The sequence below is a fragment of the Ahaetulla prasina genome, chromosome 11 (assembly GCF_028640845.1).
Source record: "Ahaetulla prasina isolate Xishuangbanna chromosome 11, ASM2864084v1, whole genome shotgun sequence".
NCBI lineage: Eukaryota > Metazoa > Chordata > Lepidosauria > Squamata > Colubridae > Ahaetulla > Ahaetulla prasina.
Genome location: NC_080549.1, coordinates 16526746 through 16543153, shown reverse-complemented (window position 1 = coordinate 16543153; position 16408 = coordinate 16526746). Strand labels below are relative to the sequence as shown.

The 16408-nt window shown below is 42.7% G+C and overlaps 1 protein-coding gene across 4 annotated transcripts in view; it reads right to left on the bottom strand.

Moving 5' to 3' along the window:
* Positions 1-4040: 4040 nt before the first annotated feature.
* HDX (highly divergent homeobox) overlaps positions 4041-16408 on the bottom strand; it is a 34229-nt gene continuing 21861 nt past the window's right edge. For all 4 annotated transcript variants that reach the window (XM_058197162.1, XM_058197163.1, XM_058197165.1 and 1 more), the window contains 5 exons: positions 14381-14588; positions 10716-10795; positions 10414-10497; positions 8512-8634; positions 4041-6130 (listed from right to left, as the gene is read on the bottom strand). In XM_058197162.1, coding sequence (XP_058053145.1) covers positions 6005-6130; positions 8512-8634; positions 10414-10497; positions 10716-10795; positions 14381-14588 — 621 coding nt within the window. In that variant the 3' untranslated portion in view covers positions 4041-6004. The remainder of the gene's footprint in view (positions 6131-8511; positions 8635-10413; positions 10498-10715; positions 10796-14380; positions 14589-16408) is intronic.

Below are 16408 nucleotides of genomic sequence, written 5' to 3'. Positions count from 1 at the left end.
TTTTTAAAATAAAAGGAGAACAATGAATGACCGACCAGAGGTAAAAAGGAAGCAACCCTCTTGCAATTACCCCGGAAAAATCTGATTCTATTAAAGGTATCTCCATTCAGTGCAATTGTTCAAAGATACATGAGCCTCGTCTCCATAAAGAGGGAGAGGAACAAAGGGGTATGAAAGATTGTGAAGTTAAAAAAATGGCTCCTTACAATTTCTGGTTAAAGCAACCACTTTTTAACCATACCTTTCTCTAAGGACCCATTTTGGATTTGAAAATAAGGCAGGCAGTCCTTGACCGACGACCACAATTGAGCCCAAATTTTCTGTTGCTAAGCGGGACGGTCGTTAAGTGAGATTTGCCCCGTTCTATGACCTTCCCTGCCACAACTGTGAAGCGAATCGCTGCAGCTATCAAGTTAGCGACGCGGCTGTTAAGTGGATCTGGCTTCCCCCGTTGACTTTGCTTGGCTGAAGGTCGCAAAGGGGATCGCGTGACCCCGGGACACTGCAACCGTCATCAATGGGAACCAATGGCCAAGGTCCGAATTTTGATCATGTGACCTTGAGGGATGCTGCAACGTTCATAATGTGAAAAACAGCCACAAGTCGCTTGTTTTCCGCGCCGTTGTAACTTTGAGCGGTCACTAAACAAAACGGCTGTAAGTCGAGGACAACCTGTAAAGGCTACCGTTCCAGTGGATACGGGCTAGCTAGTTCAAACACATGTTCAGCGACTTTATTATAAACTGTTGTGAGGTCTGGAAAGGATTATTTTAATACAGACAATAAATAAAACGTATCTTCTCATCATTTGATGAGCCTTAACATCAAACGAAGTCTCGCATCAGGGAGACAACTGAGCGCGACAAGTCGCACCGCATTCTCCAACAAATCCATTTTAAAAAGACAAGTATTTTCACCGTAGACTCAGATCATACATTCAGCCTCAAAGGATGCGCAAGCATGAAGAAACTGCAAGTCATTTTTTTTTTAAAAAAAAAAGGGATTATCATTTGCAGAGTTGTATTTAGATCACACTGGAGGCCTCCTAGGGATTTACTAGCCAGAGTCATTCCTTTTAAAAAAATCAAAATAAGCGTCTTGAAGTTGGAACCACGCGTACGGAAACCAAAGTGCCACATAAACTACTGGTAAAAATAACGTTTTCCAGTTCACAAATTTTTTTTTTTTTGCCTAAACAGCATATAAGCCTTCCATTAGAACTTCTGGAATAGTTGCAAAGCTGAGAGGTATCTTTATAGCTTAGGAATATGGGCATCTACATCCGAGGTAGCTAAATACAAAATACAAAAAACAAACAAACAAACAAACAAAAAAATCCCAACCTTTTTGTATGAAACAGCTTTTCAGTTCTTTCAAAACTCTGTTCAGCTTGCATTTCCACTAAAACCCAACTTTTAGGATGTCTGGATTGCTGACTAAGCAACGCAAGAAGTGCCTAAGTCATAGGTGTCCAACTTATTCGCTTGCCCGGGCCGCACTGAGTGAAGAGGATTTACTTGGGTCACAAGTTAAATATAGAATATAGTTCATGTATATAAATCACGTAATGATGTTCAAAGTTGACCAAGAGGGGTTCTTGGTGCTCTCTGAGCTTGATTGTTTTCTGGCAGATGTTTCATTACCCAAACTAGGAAAACATCTGCCATTTGTCAGAAATGGTGTAGGGCCATGATGGCGAACCTACGGCACAGGTGGCACGCGGAGCCATATCGGTGGGCACACAAACGTTGCCCTAGCTCAGATCCAGCATGCATGCGCTCGTTGGCCAGCTGATTTTCGAGCCTTTGGGGTTCACTGGAAGTTGGGAAACAGGCTGTTCTCCGGGGAGGGGAGGCCTTTTTTGCCCTCCCCAGGCTCCTAGAAAGCCTCTGGACCCTGGGGAGAGCGAAAAACGGGCCTTCCGGTCCCACTGGAAGTTGGGAAATGGGCCGTTTCTGGCCTCCGGAAAGCATTCAGGAGGGTGGAAAAGGCTGTTTCTGCCCTCCCCAGGCTCCAAGAAAGCCTCTGGAGCCTGGGGAGGGCTAAAAACAGGTCAATCATGCTAACTGTGCCATCGTGTGCCAAAAGCGGGGGGAGCGCGGGGGGAGGGTCACGCACACATGTACAGGGGGACAGGGCACATTGAATTATGGGTGTGGGCATACTCGTGCGCAAATCCCCCACACTCCCCACACTTTTGGCACGCGAGGTTAGCCATCACTGTTTTAGGGTCTCCTGCTTGGGCGGCGGGGTGGGGGGTGGGGAGTTGGACTAGATGACCTACAAGGTCATCTTCCAACTCTGTTAATCTAATCTAATCTAATCATCAGTGCTACTGATGATGTTACCTAGTTTACAATGATGTTAAAGTTTAGTCTTATGGAGCCTCGTTACTAGCTGTCCTGGGTCGCATGTGGCCCGTGAACCGTAGGTTAGACACACCTGGCTTAGATCAACGTTTCTCAACCTGGATAGGTGTGAAATGAACACCCAGAATTCCCCAGCCAGCACAGCAATCTACACATCTTGAGAAAGACCTCCCAAGCAAATGCAAACAGAAATGGCATTTGAAACAACAGGGAGCTGACCCTAAAAAAACAACATGCAGTTCAAATCTGCAGATCTTTCCCTGTAGTCTTTTCCGGCTCTCCATCGCAACGTTCCTTCTCTATTAGGCTGGCCTTATCATGCATTGCCTTATCTTAGGCTTCCTACTTTTTACATTCTTCTTTTTTAAAAAAAAATGCATGTAGTCCTGACTGTTCATATGGACCACAAGCACGTCAAGCTGCGTTTTATGACTCCCGAAAACAAGTCACAAAGGCCACAGACGTGAGGATCAACGTGGCAGTGAGCAGAGAACAGCTTCTTGAGAATCTCGTGTCGTTCGTTTTATTGCTGCTAATTGTGCTATACAAACTTTTTTTTAAAGGACCGCTTGCTGAAAACTCAGCAGCGAGAGAGGCGTGGCTTCAGGAGATTCCCAGTGTTCGGAGGTAGGGGAACAGCAGAGACCTCCTGACCCCTTTCCAGAAAGCAAAGGAGAGTAAAGGTAAAGGTTCCCCTTCGCACATACGTGCTAGTCGTTCCTGACTCTAGGGGGCGGTGCTCATCTCCGTTTCAAAGCCGGAGAGCTAGTGCTGTCCAAAGACGTCTCCATGGTCATCTGGCCGGCATGACTCAATGCCAAAGGCACACAGAACGCTGTTCCCTTCCCACCAAAGGTGGTCCCTATTTTTCTACTTGCATTTTTTACCTGCTTTCGAACTGCTAGGTTGGCAGAAGCTGGGACAAGTAACGGGAGCTCACCCCGTTACGCGGCAGCACTAGGGATTCGAACCGCCGAGCTGCCGACCTTTCGACTGACAAGCTCAGCATCTTAGCCGCTGAGCCACCACGTTCCTTTCAAACGAGAGTAGTATTAAGGAAAAACCCAAGAAGCCATAATTATCCTGTGTCAAAATCAGTTTGCATAATTTATGTGGGCCAAAAGAAATACAGTCTTCTTTGGCATGTGGATTTTGATGCGGAACGGTGCCTGATCCCTCCGCCCTTTTTACCTTTGCTTGAGAGGGAATACATCATTGCTCATAGTCGAGTACATTTGTTTTCGCCCAGAGGTGCAATTAAACAGGGGCAGGGGTGAGCTGCTGGGATTTCTGGAGGACCTCTAGCTAAGATTCTGTGCAGTTTGGAGAACCCCCCAAATCCCACTCCTGACTGGCCTCGCCCACCCCACCCCACCTCTCCCAGGAGTCGCCATGCAGCCTATTTTGGATGCAGGTAAGTGCAGGACGTGCAGGGAGGGTGAAAAAAGGGGCCACCGAAAGTTCAGGAAGGCTGGAAACAGGGCCGAATCTGGAGAGGTTGTTTTCGCCCTCCCGGAGGCTCAAAGAAAGCCTCTGGAGCCCGGGGAGGGGAAAAACCACACACACACACACCGTGGTGCAGGATGCCGGATAGGCCCCGCCCACCATGGCCCCACCCACCCAGCAACCAGGCAGAGAACCCCTTGCTAAAATTTTTGAAGCCCACCCCGAACAGGGATGTCCCCCCAGGGGGGGAACTCCTCTTCTTAGGCTAAAAGGAGTTGCAATCCTGTTTCTCCTGTGCTTTTTCATTCTTGGAGAGCAACTTTAAAAAAGAGAGCAGAGAGATAAAACGCAAAAGGAAGGAAGAGGGTAGGGAGGCGGGGGGGGGGGCAGCTAGGTGAAGAAGCTGTGAGCTGGAATTTAAGAATAAGGTAGAAGGAGACTTTAGAAGAGGGAGGACAATTTTTTTTTTTACACAGCAGTTTTCTTACCAACATTTCCATTGAATGTAAAGCCTTCCAGGTTTGTGCTATGGGGCATCAATAGGGCATCGCTTATTTATCTTACATTTTTGTGAACGCAGCACTGAGAGGCCTTGAAGGCCACACGCCAACGACGCCTGGAGAAAGCCTACCTACGTGGTCGCTAGGAGACAAGCACCTAATCAATTGGTTAAATACTATCCCAAAGAACAAAGCATACAAATTGGTAAGTAACATTTTCATTATCCTATTTAAGACACAACATACATAACTTTAGATCAAAGTTCTAAAAAAAAAAAAAAAAGAAATACGTTTAAGATTAAAAACATTAATCTTAAATTTCCAGCAGTAGTTGAAAAAGAGGACCACGGTCAAATTATGCATTGGAGTCTTAAGAGGTTGTACTGAGGATTTCGATGCACACAGCAAAGATGGAGAATTCCAATATATTTCTCACTGAGTTCAGGTCTACACGGCCTACTAATTGCCTAACAAAATCGATCAAAATAACTTTTAAGCCTGGCTGCATAAATGGGTTGTACATTTGCTAAATCCTATTCGGAGCTAATCCATAAATTAGTGTTTGCTAGCTAGCTAGCTAGCTGGTTGATTGGTTTGTTTTTTTTAAAAAAAACACAATTATCTTAATAAGTATATGGACTAAGTAATTGCTCCACATTAAAAGTCCAGAAATATATTTCCCCTTCGAGGGAATTCTCATCAACATTTCTCACACCATTTATGAAGCTCTTTTTCTTCTTCTCTTGAGTAACAATTTCCGCATTTTCATCTTTTTTTATATCAGATTCGTGGACCCAGTCACTTGTAAGTAAGCCGAAAGCATCTGCCAGACCTTCGGATATGGATATATATACTGGATCGTCGCAGCTTGACAGGATTACTACTACCGATCTCTACAGTGTACTAAAGGGGAAGGCTGTGCAACTGGAAATTGTATTTTCTGAATTGTGCACTTAAAAGAGTCAAGTGTTTTTTTCCTTGCTCGCTTGGAATTTCCACCTGCTGATATACACAAAATAATTTATTAGAGCTAAGATAAATAGATTTGCTTTTTTTTTTCTTTTCAGTAATGAAAATATTCCAGGATATTTCATCATCCCAAAATGAAGAGAAGAGATTTGCTGCTATATACAGAAAAAAGTAAAAAGTAAAAAGACCAACGCTTCTTTGTTTGATCCCTGGTTAGAATGATCATCATTTGAATGAAGGGCCAAATTATCCCCCACTCATGTCTTGAAACCTATAATTTCCAGTGATCAGTCCATCTACCTGAGAAGGAGAAAAAGAACAAGAAAAGGCAAAATATCACACTGTAGGACTGACGGATTAACATTAGGAAGTTATTAACAGAATTCACTACTATTCTTCCATTCTCGGTGCTGTCCTTAGGTGAAGGGTTTATTATTAAAAGTTCATGTTATAATGAAGGTACCATCATCAAGAGACAGCTGCCGGAAGCAGCTTTCAAGTAGCTTTCACATTTGTCAACAACAAAAACTCTGAATTTGCAGAAACTTATCAAAATGCCCTCAATATACAATTGGCTTGCCGGCCTTCCCACCCTACGTCTTCCTTCATGTTTTAAGGATATGGGTTAAACCCAATGTAATCGGTTCGGAAACATACACGTTAGACAAACTATACTGTGTGTTTTTTTCCTTTGTCAAAAAAAAAACAAAAAAAAAAAGATCACAAACTGTCCAAGGCATTTTTTTCGGATGAAGATGACAAGCTGAATGAGGTATCGTCGGGGTCTGGAGACGTATGGTTGAAATCCATCTCTTCCAATTCTGGAGGTAAATCGGCTAGAAGTGCCTGCGTTTACAAAAGAAAATGGAAACAATGAAAAGTTGCTATTTATTCTTGTGAGTTTGGGGTCCTATGCATGGGTGTGATGCTTCAGAAGCTTTCCTCAAGCCTCCAGGAGAGTGAAAATGACCTCCCCCGTGCTCTGGAGGCCCTCTGGAGGCCGGAAACGGACCCGTTTCCAGACTTCTGGAACTTCCAGGAGGCCCGTTTTTTTTTCCCTCCCAGAGCCTCTGCGCGGGCCCTGCAGTTACCTGGCATCCAAAACGGGCCGCGTGGAGACTCCTGGGAGGGAAGGGGCAGGGTAGAGGGGCCAGCCAGTCCTTGCAACTACTGGTTTGGTGAACCAAATGTAAAATCAGCATCTGGTTTGGCCGAACCGCCTGAATCTCACCCCTGGGGCCTATGGACCCAACCAGTGGAATGGCTTTCCTTCAGAAATTGTGGGTACTCCATCACTTGGAGGCTTTTAAGAAGAGACTGGACTGCCACTTGTCTGGAAAGGTATAGGGCAGTAATTGCTAACCTTTCTGCCATCGCGTTCCAGGAGGGGGGGGGGATTGTCAAACGTGCACTTGCCCAGACCCATAATTCTATGTGCCCCGCCACCATGCACATGTGCGCGGCCTCTCCACTCCTGCTCCTGGCACACAATGGCCCGGTAGGTCCATTCTTCTCTCTCACCTAGCTTCAGAGCCTTTCTAGGAGTCTGGGGAGGGCAAAACCAGCCTTCCCCACCACCCCCTAAGGCCCTCTGGAGGCAGGAAACAGCCTGTTTCCCTACTTCTGGTGGATCCAGAAGGCCCGAAAATCAGCTGATCAGCGTGCACATGCGTGCTGGAGATGAGTTCACATGCCCACTGATATGGCAACACGTACCACCTGTGGCACGCATGCCACACAGGTATAGGGTGTCTTGCTTGAGTAGGGTGCTGGACTAGAAGATATCTAAGGTTCCTTCCAATTCTGTTATTCTGTTCTGTTTCCAATCTCGGCATTACCTGTTCATGTCTACAACTGCTGCAAGATCCAAACTAGGCAAAAAACTAGGTCTAACATGTGTCTCCCCTGCACCCTCCCAGCAAGAGAAAGGGACTCAGCCCAGGAAGACAAAATGGAGAGTGACTTAATGTGATAGGATGAGTCTTTTGATGCTAGGTCAAGAGTTGCATTTCTGAAGTTCTTCATTCAGTGAAGTTCATTTCATTCATTGTATTTTACACATTGTATTTTAACATTTTAATAATATTTTAATGTCTCTGATTTTAATCTTTCAATAGTTTAACCAATTTTGGCTTGTTTTTATGGATTGTAAAGTCACCTTGTATGGGAGATGGATGGCATACATGTTTAATAGATAAAATAAATCTGTAATCCACATTTAAAAAGCTCTATCATAAAGAAATTTTCAAAGGCAACATCCTCACTGTGTATATATTTCCATGTATATTGTTAGTGGCAGAGAATTGTTCTAACCGGGAGGCCAGTGGTGAAATTCAAAAATTTTCCCTACCGGTTCTGGGGCCGTGGCTTGATGCGTGGTCATGTGACTGGATGGGCAGGGCCAAAGTTTTTAAAACTTTTTTTTAGCATTTTTAACTAAAAAAAGTTTTTAAAAAGGTTCCAACGATCAGCTGTGACTATCAGCTGTGCCGTGTGATCATCGGAACTTTTTTTTTTACTTTTTTAAAAGCATTTTTTTACTACCGGTTCGGGCGAATAGGTAACAAAAATGTTTTTAAAAAGTAAAACAAAATATTTATTTATTTATTTATTTATTTATTTATTTATATATTTATTTATTTATTTATTTAATCAAATTTTTATACCGCCCTATCTCCCAAAGGACTCAGGGCGGTTTACAGCCAGATAAAAATACAGAAATCATACACAATAAAAACTAATTAAAAAACTTATTTAAATAGGCCAAAATTTAAAATTACAATTAAAATGATAAAATCCCATTACCTAAAATTAATAATTAACCCCAGTTAAAATTAAATAAAACTTTAAAACTTTTAGTCCAGTCCCACTTGGATAAATAAATGCGTTTTCAGCTCACGGCGAAACGTCCGAAGATCAGGCGCTTGGCGTAAACCAGGGGGAAGTTCGTTCCAAAGCGTAGGAGCTCCCACAGAGAAGGCCCTTCCCCTGGGGGCCGCCAGCCGACATTGTTTAGGTTCCAACGATCAGCTGTGCCAATCAGCTATGCCACCTGATCGTCAAAATCTTTTTTTTACTTTTTTAAAGCATTTTTTACTACCGGTTTGAGCGAACCAGCCCAGGCCGGTAGCATTTCACCCCTGCGAGAGACCTACTGAAACTTGCTTGTATCTTCATAGCAGAGGCAAAAGATGACAGAAGGTTGCCTCCCCTTTCTTTAGTCTTACCTGCTGCTGATCTTTATCATCTGTTTTGACAGCAAGTATCAAACTTCTCGTGAAAGTCTGGAGTTCAAAATACTTCTGTTTTTGATGCTCCAGTTCACTCTCAATGAACCTTACTTCCTCGTTCTGGAGGGAGGAAAAAAGTTCTATATAACTTTCAGTATAATGTTTCATTTTATACGGGGGTTAAATTGTTCTTCTCAAATGTGGTTCTTCTGTCCCCTCCCCCCCACTCCCTTTTTTGGCTTTTTAAAGAGGAGCGATATTTGCAAATATGTGGTACAAATATGTAAAGTTTTATGCTTGAGAAAAAGTCAGTTAATATAAAAATGGATCACTTTCTCACTTACAGTTTTGAGATGCAAAACATGAAGTTTTGGTATTTATAATAAATTTACAAAGTATTTTACCAAAATATTTTCAAAATGAGAAATACTAAATAATAAATTAAAGTATAGCAGCCCAATCCAATTAAACACTAAAATGCAAAAGCAAAATGCACCTTTCTTAATTCACATCTTATCTATCTATCTATCACCCCACAATCCCTTGCAGGGTGAAATCTGGGCAACTGAATGGAGCTGAGTGTGAACTGGACAGATGCCCTTCCTGTCGCCAATGCAGAGTTTTTTTCAGCAGCTATATTCTCAGTGTGCCCAGAGAGAAATATCTGCCTCTATCTAGGATAGAACTCACAGCCTCCTGATTGTGAGGCGAGAGCTTCATCTCTAGGCCACCGCACATCCGTCCATCCATCCATCCATCCATCCATCCATCCATCCATCCATCCATCTATCTTTCAAAATCTACCTATCTACCTATCTCTCTCTCTGTGTCCTACGTTTTGTAATTAGGAAATACTCTTCCAATTTATTTCAATAACAAAAACTGCAATAGATAAGAACTCCATTTAAAAAATATATGGATAACCTATTTTTCTCAGATACTAGCTCATTTAACCGCGAATAGCTGTTTATCAAAATTCAACAACACGTCCTTGTAGTTATCACATCACACTATTCAGATTGGTGGCACGTGATATTAAAGAAATCACTTTCTTCACATTTATATTCATCTGGCACTGTACTTTCTCTTAAAGCAGGGATCATGAAGTTAACTATGTGAAACTCAATTGCATATTGTTTTTTTCAAAGGCCTCCACTTCCTTTAAACCTGGCAATGTTGTAGGATAACGTGTGTTCTATATTGTTACACCAAGTGAAACCTAAGTTAGAAGTGATCCACCTCCAATTCTTATGTATAGATGTAACCTTTGCAAATTTGGCAAAAAGCCGCCCTTATCGTATTCCCAACTGCTGTTGCTTATATGGCATCAAAAGCAAACATTATAGCCTGCAATCTACAAGCTGGTAAAATTGGAACATTCTGCCTTAAAAAAAAATATCATTCATCCTACTTTTAAAAATGTTTGCTTCAGCACCATCTGCCTGGAGTTATGTTCTCACGGTCCCTAATTTATACTCAAGACTTTGCAGTGCTAAGCGCTCTACTATGACCAGAAGGTGGCTCAGGAATTCTGGGAGTTGAAGTCCGCGAGTAGCTCAGGCTGCTAATGCAGTCTGTTATTAACAGCAGCTGCCTGCAATTACTGCAGGTTCTAGTCCCACCAGGCCCAAGGTTGACTCAGCCTTCCATCCTTTATAAGGTAGGTAAAATGAGGACCCAGATTGTTGGGGGCAATAAGTTGACTTTGTATATAAATATACTAATAGAACGAAGACTATTGCTAACATAGTGTAAGCCGCCCTGAATCTTCGGAGAAGGGCGGGATATAAATGTAAATAAAAATAAAAAAATAAAAATAAAGGGGCCATGGTTCCCCCCCCACCTCTGATTGAGAGGATCATATTTTTTTCTGTTTAAACAAAAACGCAGGGCACTTACTTTGTAGTCCAGAAGAGAGCTCATTTGATCCACTTCAGAATTACTGATCATATCGCTTTCTTCATCATCTATTATCTCTATTTTCTTAAAGAAAAAGAAAACAATTTCGGTTTTGAAAGCAAACCTTTTGACATGGTCAGGATTTCATCATCCACAAAAGCTTCCCAAAACTGGATATTCTGAGTTTTGATTTTTTTTTCCTCCTTCCAATTGCACAGCACAACACCGAGCCCCTTCAGATATCAGTTCATCAAGCTTTGTGATTTTAATTTTCGTAAGCTGATTTTAGGAAGCGTTCTCACCACATTATCTGAAGTTGCAGTAGCGTGGTCCTCTTCTTTGTGGCCAATGCCTTCATTTGGAAGAACTTCGTTGTGTTCTTCTGCAGAAATAAACAAGGATGTAGTTCTAAGCAAAGTGCTGATCTAAGGACTGTCAGAAAATCCGCAGAAAGAAAGAAAAAGTGTGTGTCCACTTCGCAGATAGTTATGAAAAACTTACCTAAGTAAAGTCAAATTTGTCTATATGCTGTAATTAAAAGAGTTAAGTACAAAATGAATTAAACCCCAACCCCCTCAAGGTTGTTAGAACTTCTGGGGTGGTTTTTCCTCGGGATAAATCGTCCTGTTAAATCATCTTGTTTTTCTTCTGAAAATAGTAATGCTAGAATTAACTCCACCTGATAGTGACAAAAATAATGAATCGTTATTCGGACTCGGTACTGAGCACACCTCTTTGCTTTTCTTCTATCCAAGGCATAGAATATAAGTGATGCTTGAGCAGGGTCTGCAAGATTGCCTGGGACACGACACCTCCTGATCGCAAACCTGTTTTCCTTGTTATCTTCTGGGACGGGGGCTTCGTGGTAGCCGAAGCAGAACGTCCAAATTCAGCCACAGTTTTTTGCTCCATACAGTATTAAACTTGTGAACTCTCAGGTTTTGTTGTGCCTCGCCCGCCCTCCTCTCCTCAGCCGGGCCCCTCCCATCTCCTGCTATCTGAGCCAGAGACTGATAGTGAAGAAGAATGGCCTGGCATGCCTCCAGCCCCCAGCCCTGGCACCATGCCCGGACAGACTGAGCAAACAAACCTCCCTCCTACAGCGTGTGAGCACGAAGCCAGCCACGGCAGCTGAGGATGAAAAGACACAGTGGACAGATCCCCGCTTCCGGAGAATAGAGAGGCGACGTCAGCAAAAGGAAGGGAGGGGCAGGCCTGGATAAGTGCTGAGTCATGGAGCCACACCCCATGGCCTATATAAAGGATCTCTTTTTTGGCATTCCTTGAGTCAGACAAAGTCTCATCTGGTTGCGGAAGTCACACCTTGGATTCCTGCCTGCCCTGAGAACTCTGACAGGAATTTGGCAAAGCTGCAAAGGCTTCGTGGCCACGTTTGATACAGACTTCCCAGACCCGGCCGTCAGAGGAGGAGTGGGGCACGACAGGTTTCTTCTTTCCGTTATGTATTCAAAATGGACAGTGATTAACGTACATATGTACGTATATAGTGTATTCACGCACACATATACATGTATGCATACATGTATGTATTTTATTTTTAATGTGTGCCAGTGTGCTCACAGTAAAAAAATATGACAATAAATGTTTTCTTATCTCAATGGTATTTCTAGTCCAGCCAATAGATCATCAGTGTTCATGAAAAAAGGATAGAAACTGTGAATATGGGAGTTGTTGTCACCCAGGCCCAAGTAGGTAGTAAAAAAAAAAAAAGTCTGTGAAAAAAAAACTTTATTCGAACAGCTGAGAATTACTTCATTCCCAGCGTTGTTCAACTCAAATTAAAACAAATTGCTCCCAACACAAATTCCTCAGTCCTATCGCAAACCTTGATCCAATTAGGCAAACTGCCAAAGGCATTTCTTGGCAAACGTTCAGAAGTCACAAAAATAAATGCAAGACGTAGACGAAGCAGAAGACAAAGCAGAAGACGAAGCTACCAATGTTGTTTTCCAGCAAAGCCCAAACGCCGTTGATGGTCTGTTTTAAGCCTTATGGAAGGGGCCAATCATCTCTTGGCCCTACTCCCGAGTTGTTATTTTTGCTTGAGCTGCTCTTGCCTTCTGGCAGCTCTTCTCATGTGTGTATTAGGAACAGGCTCGTCCTGTTCCTCTGCCTCACTACTATCAGTCTCTGGAGGCTCTGTAGTCCGCACCTCACTTCCCGATGGCCCTGGCCTCACCTCAGCCTCATCGCTGTCCGACTCCGTTGCCAGCTCCGTAGGCTGCTGATGGACCACAACAGGAGTCTAGGAATTATTCTGGAGATCTCTAATCTATCCAGTTACTGATGGGGAGCAGGATTTCAAAACTTGTAATGGCCAAACAAGAGAAGAACAGAGAGAGAGATCCACTGTCAAAACTAATAATGTAATCAGTTTTGTATTCCACGCTTTGGTACTCGTGCTAGGGCCCATCTTCAGGGAACTTCTCTCTAGCAGAGTGTGAGCTATTCTGTGTGTGGTATTCTGCTGTATGTGGCCTTTTAGATGTTGACCTTTTGGCTTTCAAGTCGTTGGTTATTGTTTGCTTGTGCTGCCCAGTCCTCACCTACTAAGCATTTGATAGGCTGGTGGTAAATCAGCACTCCTGTTGACTGATGAATAGACTGTTTCCCAGGCTTCATTCACTTCCCTGACTGTTTTTGTGCCTGCTCGTCCAACAATCTTAATAGCTGCAAAATTGAATGTCTCTGCATTGATCTTCTTGGTGCCTCTCTTTGATGGTTCCACTTTGGCTTCAGAGTGCCAGACTCAATTAATTTTAAGATAGTTTCTTGTTAGAGCTGCAGCATGTTCTACTTCCCAAGTCCTCTTGTTGTTGGAGGAGTTCTTTCACCTCAGGCGAAAAGATTTGCAGATTTTTAGCGATCCACTTGGCTTTTGAGTTACTCCCTGCCAATTTTGTGTTGTTATCATATTCTCTTTGTAACTGAAATTCTGAAAGACTCATCAGAAGTGCTCAAGTTCTCAGATATGTATTTTTTTTACCCTTGCCTTCTCCAAATTGGTTAAACAAAATGATGAGATCAAGCTTGGCATATCTATCTATCTATCCATTAATGTGCCCTAGAACCAGGCTATTTTTGAAGTACCCAAGGCAAAACCTTGGCAATTTGTTCCAGTCAAACGTACCAGGAGCAGTTAGCTGAACTGTGAAGTCGGTGAAATGGGAACCCCTGTTCATTTTTAACCGACAGAGTTATTGTTGCTTGTGCATTTTAAAACACACTTCCGGCCTCATAATCGCCTGCCTCTGTCACTTGTTGGGTTGCTAAGAATGGGGTCTAACTCTAAAAGATCATTTCAGCTGTATTAAAGGTTCAGTGCCAAGTTATGAGTCTGCGCCTCTCTTCTCCTGAAAAATTAAAGATCCCTTTAGAGTTAGCCTGAAAAGCAAAAAAATTATCTAGACTTGGACTGTCCAAATGAGCAATGAAATATTCAGACAAGATAAGCAAAATTATGTTGGGCATACAACTTGGCCCAGACTGACTTTTTAACTAGGATTGGTTAAAAAGTTAAAAGTTAAAAAGGTAGAAAACTCTTAACACAATCCCACATGTGAGGAACATTGTGTAAAGTTGATCCGTGGAAGCCTCTTACTTTGTTGGCTGTGGCAAGTTGTCATGGACCAGTGATGGCTAACCTTTTCTGGATTGAGTGCCCAAAGCGTGCATGTGTGGCTGAACCCCAAAATGCAATGCACATGTGGCCCCTGCACATGCGCCCCTCCCCGCCCCCACGCGCATGTTCACGGGCCCCCCACACACATGCCCTGCCCCCTGCGCATGCGTGGCAGAGACCATAAGACTAGCTGGCCGGCAGGAGATGTACTAGCATGCATGGCAGAGCTGAACTGGGGTGACGGCTCGCGTGCCCACATAAAGGGCACTGCGTGCCACCTCTGCCACACGTGTCATAGGCTCACCATCACGGTCAAAGACCCACCTTGGGAGCTTCCTTCTGATAAGCAGATGGACACTTCATCATTCCTGTCATTATCATCTCCTATGTCAGTCAGGGGGTCATCGCCTGGAATGGGTACCGATTTATCACTGGAATCAGACTGACTCGAAAAAACGGCAGGGCCACCTCGTGGAGGAGGGACTTCAATGCCCATCAAACGATACTTCCGTCTCCTATTTCCAATCCAAGTCTTGGGTGAGGAAACAGATAGGGGAAAACAATGAAGACATTATCACTGATCCCAAAGCTGAAATATTAAGGAAGTCACAAGTTGAAATATTAAGGAAGCCACAATCACAACTATAATCATTCAAGAAGAAACACACTTGCGTTATTGAAGTTTCTTTGAAGATAGGTGGATGGCAAATTCCACATAAGATTTAGAATCCAAGAGAAACTTAATGGAATTTCAACATATGTTCTCATTTCTTCTCTAGTAATTTTATCACCTCTAATCCAATTAGCTTTGGATGAAAAGCTGTTTACGTATTGATTATCAATGAATGAATGTCTAAAATGTATCCGTACTGAAGTTTTAGAATTAGAAGCATCTTAATGGCAATTACCAGATTTGGCTAAGGAACGAAATACAGAAAATACATTTAGAAAGAATCGGATGGCGAGGGCTACCCAAATTTTTAAAAGGTTTTTAATTTTTGTGCTATGTGTATAATTGTGTTTTTATCTGGCTGTAAACCACCCTGAGTCCTTTGGGAGAAGGGTGGTATAGAAATTAAATTAATAAAATAAATAAATAAATAAATTATACCTGATTTCTAAATTGAAACACTTAAAAGCACAAGTGAGATGATGTGGACATGATTATTTATTCTAAAAATTGGTCTTGAGACAGTATTATATAGAGAGGGAGGAACAGAAAGATATATGACATGAGGGGGTCCTTGGAACTCTCTGAGCTTGCTTGGTTTCTTACAGATGTTTCATTACCCTGATAAGGTAAACACATCAGTGCTACTTGTCTATGGAGATTCTCAGTCATCCAAGTCATGGTTGTTGCAAAAGCGCTTTTTTTCAAGAGGCAACTGGACTTATGGAATTATACTAGGAGTATAAATCCTTCCATTCCCCACCATCCAGTCAAGAGCTGAAGAAGCTTCTTGGATGAGAAGTGAAATGTCTTCAAAGAAAAACCAGAAAGTCCAGTTGCCTTTTGAAAAAAAAGCACATTTGGAAACAATCATCAGTGCTAGTAAGGAGTGCTGTTACAGATATAGGACAAATATCAGGCTCAAAAAAAAATCAGGCCCATTCATTAGGATGAAGCAGACATGATTTATTGAAGCTTATGCACAAGAATCTGGTCAAGTAATGGCCAGCACTAAATTGGGACCAGATAAGGGCTAATGGAATTCAAGGGGGACTAGCCTTGGCTTGTTTGTGGCAATGGAAGGATTCTAAGCTTATGACACATTTTATTCCTCCTCCCAGCTCTGACTGCTCTTCTCCTACACATACAACGTATTGTATTCTCAAGTCCCCAGGTATTCAAGCAGCGTTTGGGAAATTGGGAAGAAGGATCAGAGCCCTGGTGGTTAGAGTGCAGTACTGCAGGCTACTTCTGCTGCCTGCCGGCTTCCTGCAATCTGGCAGTTCAAATAGTAGCAGGCTCAAGGTTGACTCAGCTTTCCATTTTTCTGAGGTGGGTAAAACGAGGACCCAGATTGTTGGGGGCAATATGCTGACTCTGGAAAACCGCTTAGAGAGGGCTGTAAAGCACTGTGAAACGGTATATAAGTCTAAGTGCTCTTGCTATCAGGTAATATACTTGGAACTCCATATATACGAAGCATAGCTCTTATCTTTTCCTCTTTTTGGGATGGGGAGTTGGGGATGGGGGGGGGGTTGAGATCAAAAGAAAACTCAGCTTCCTTCTACAATACGAAGAGCTAAAAAACAACGGTTATTCCTTTCCAGCTCTGAGTTTTTTAAAAAAACGGATATAAATCTAAATACAATTGAAGTATCAGACATTTAACATAGAGTAGCTAT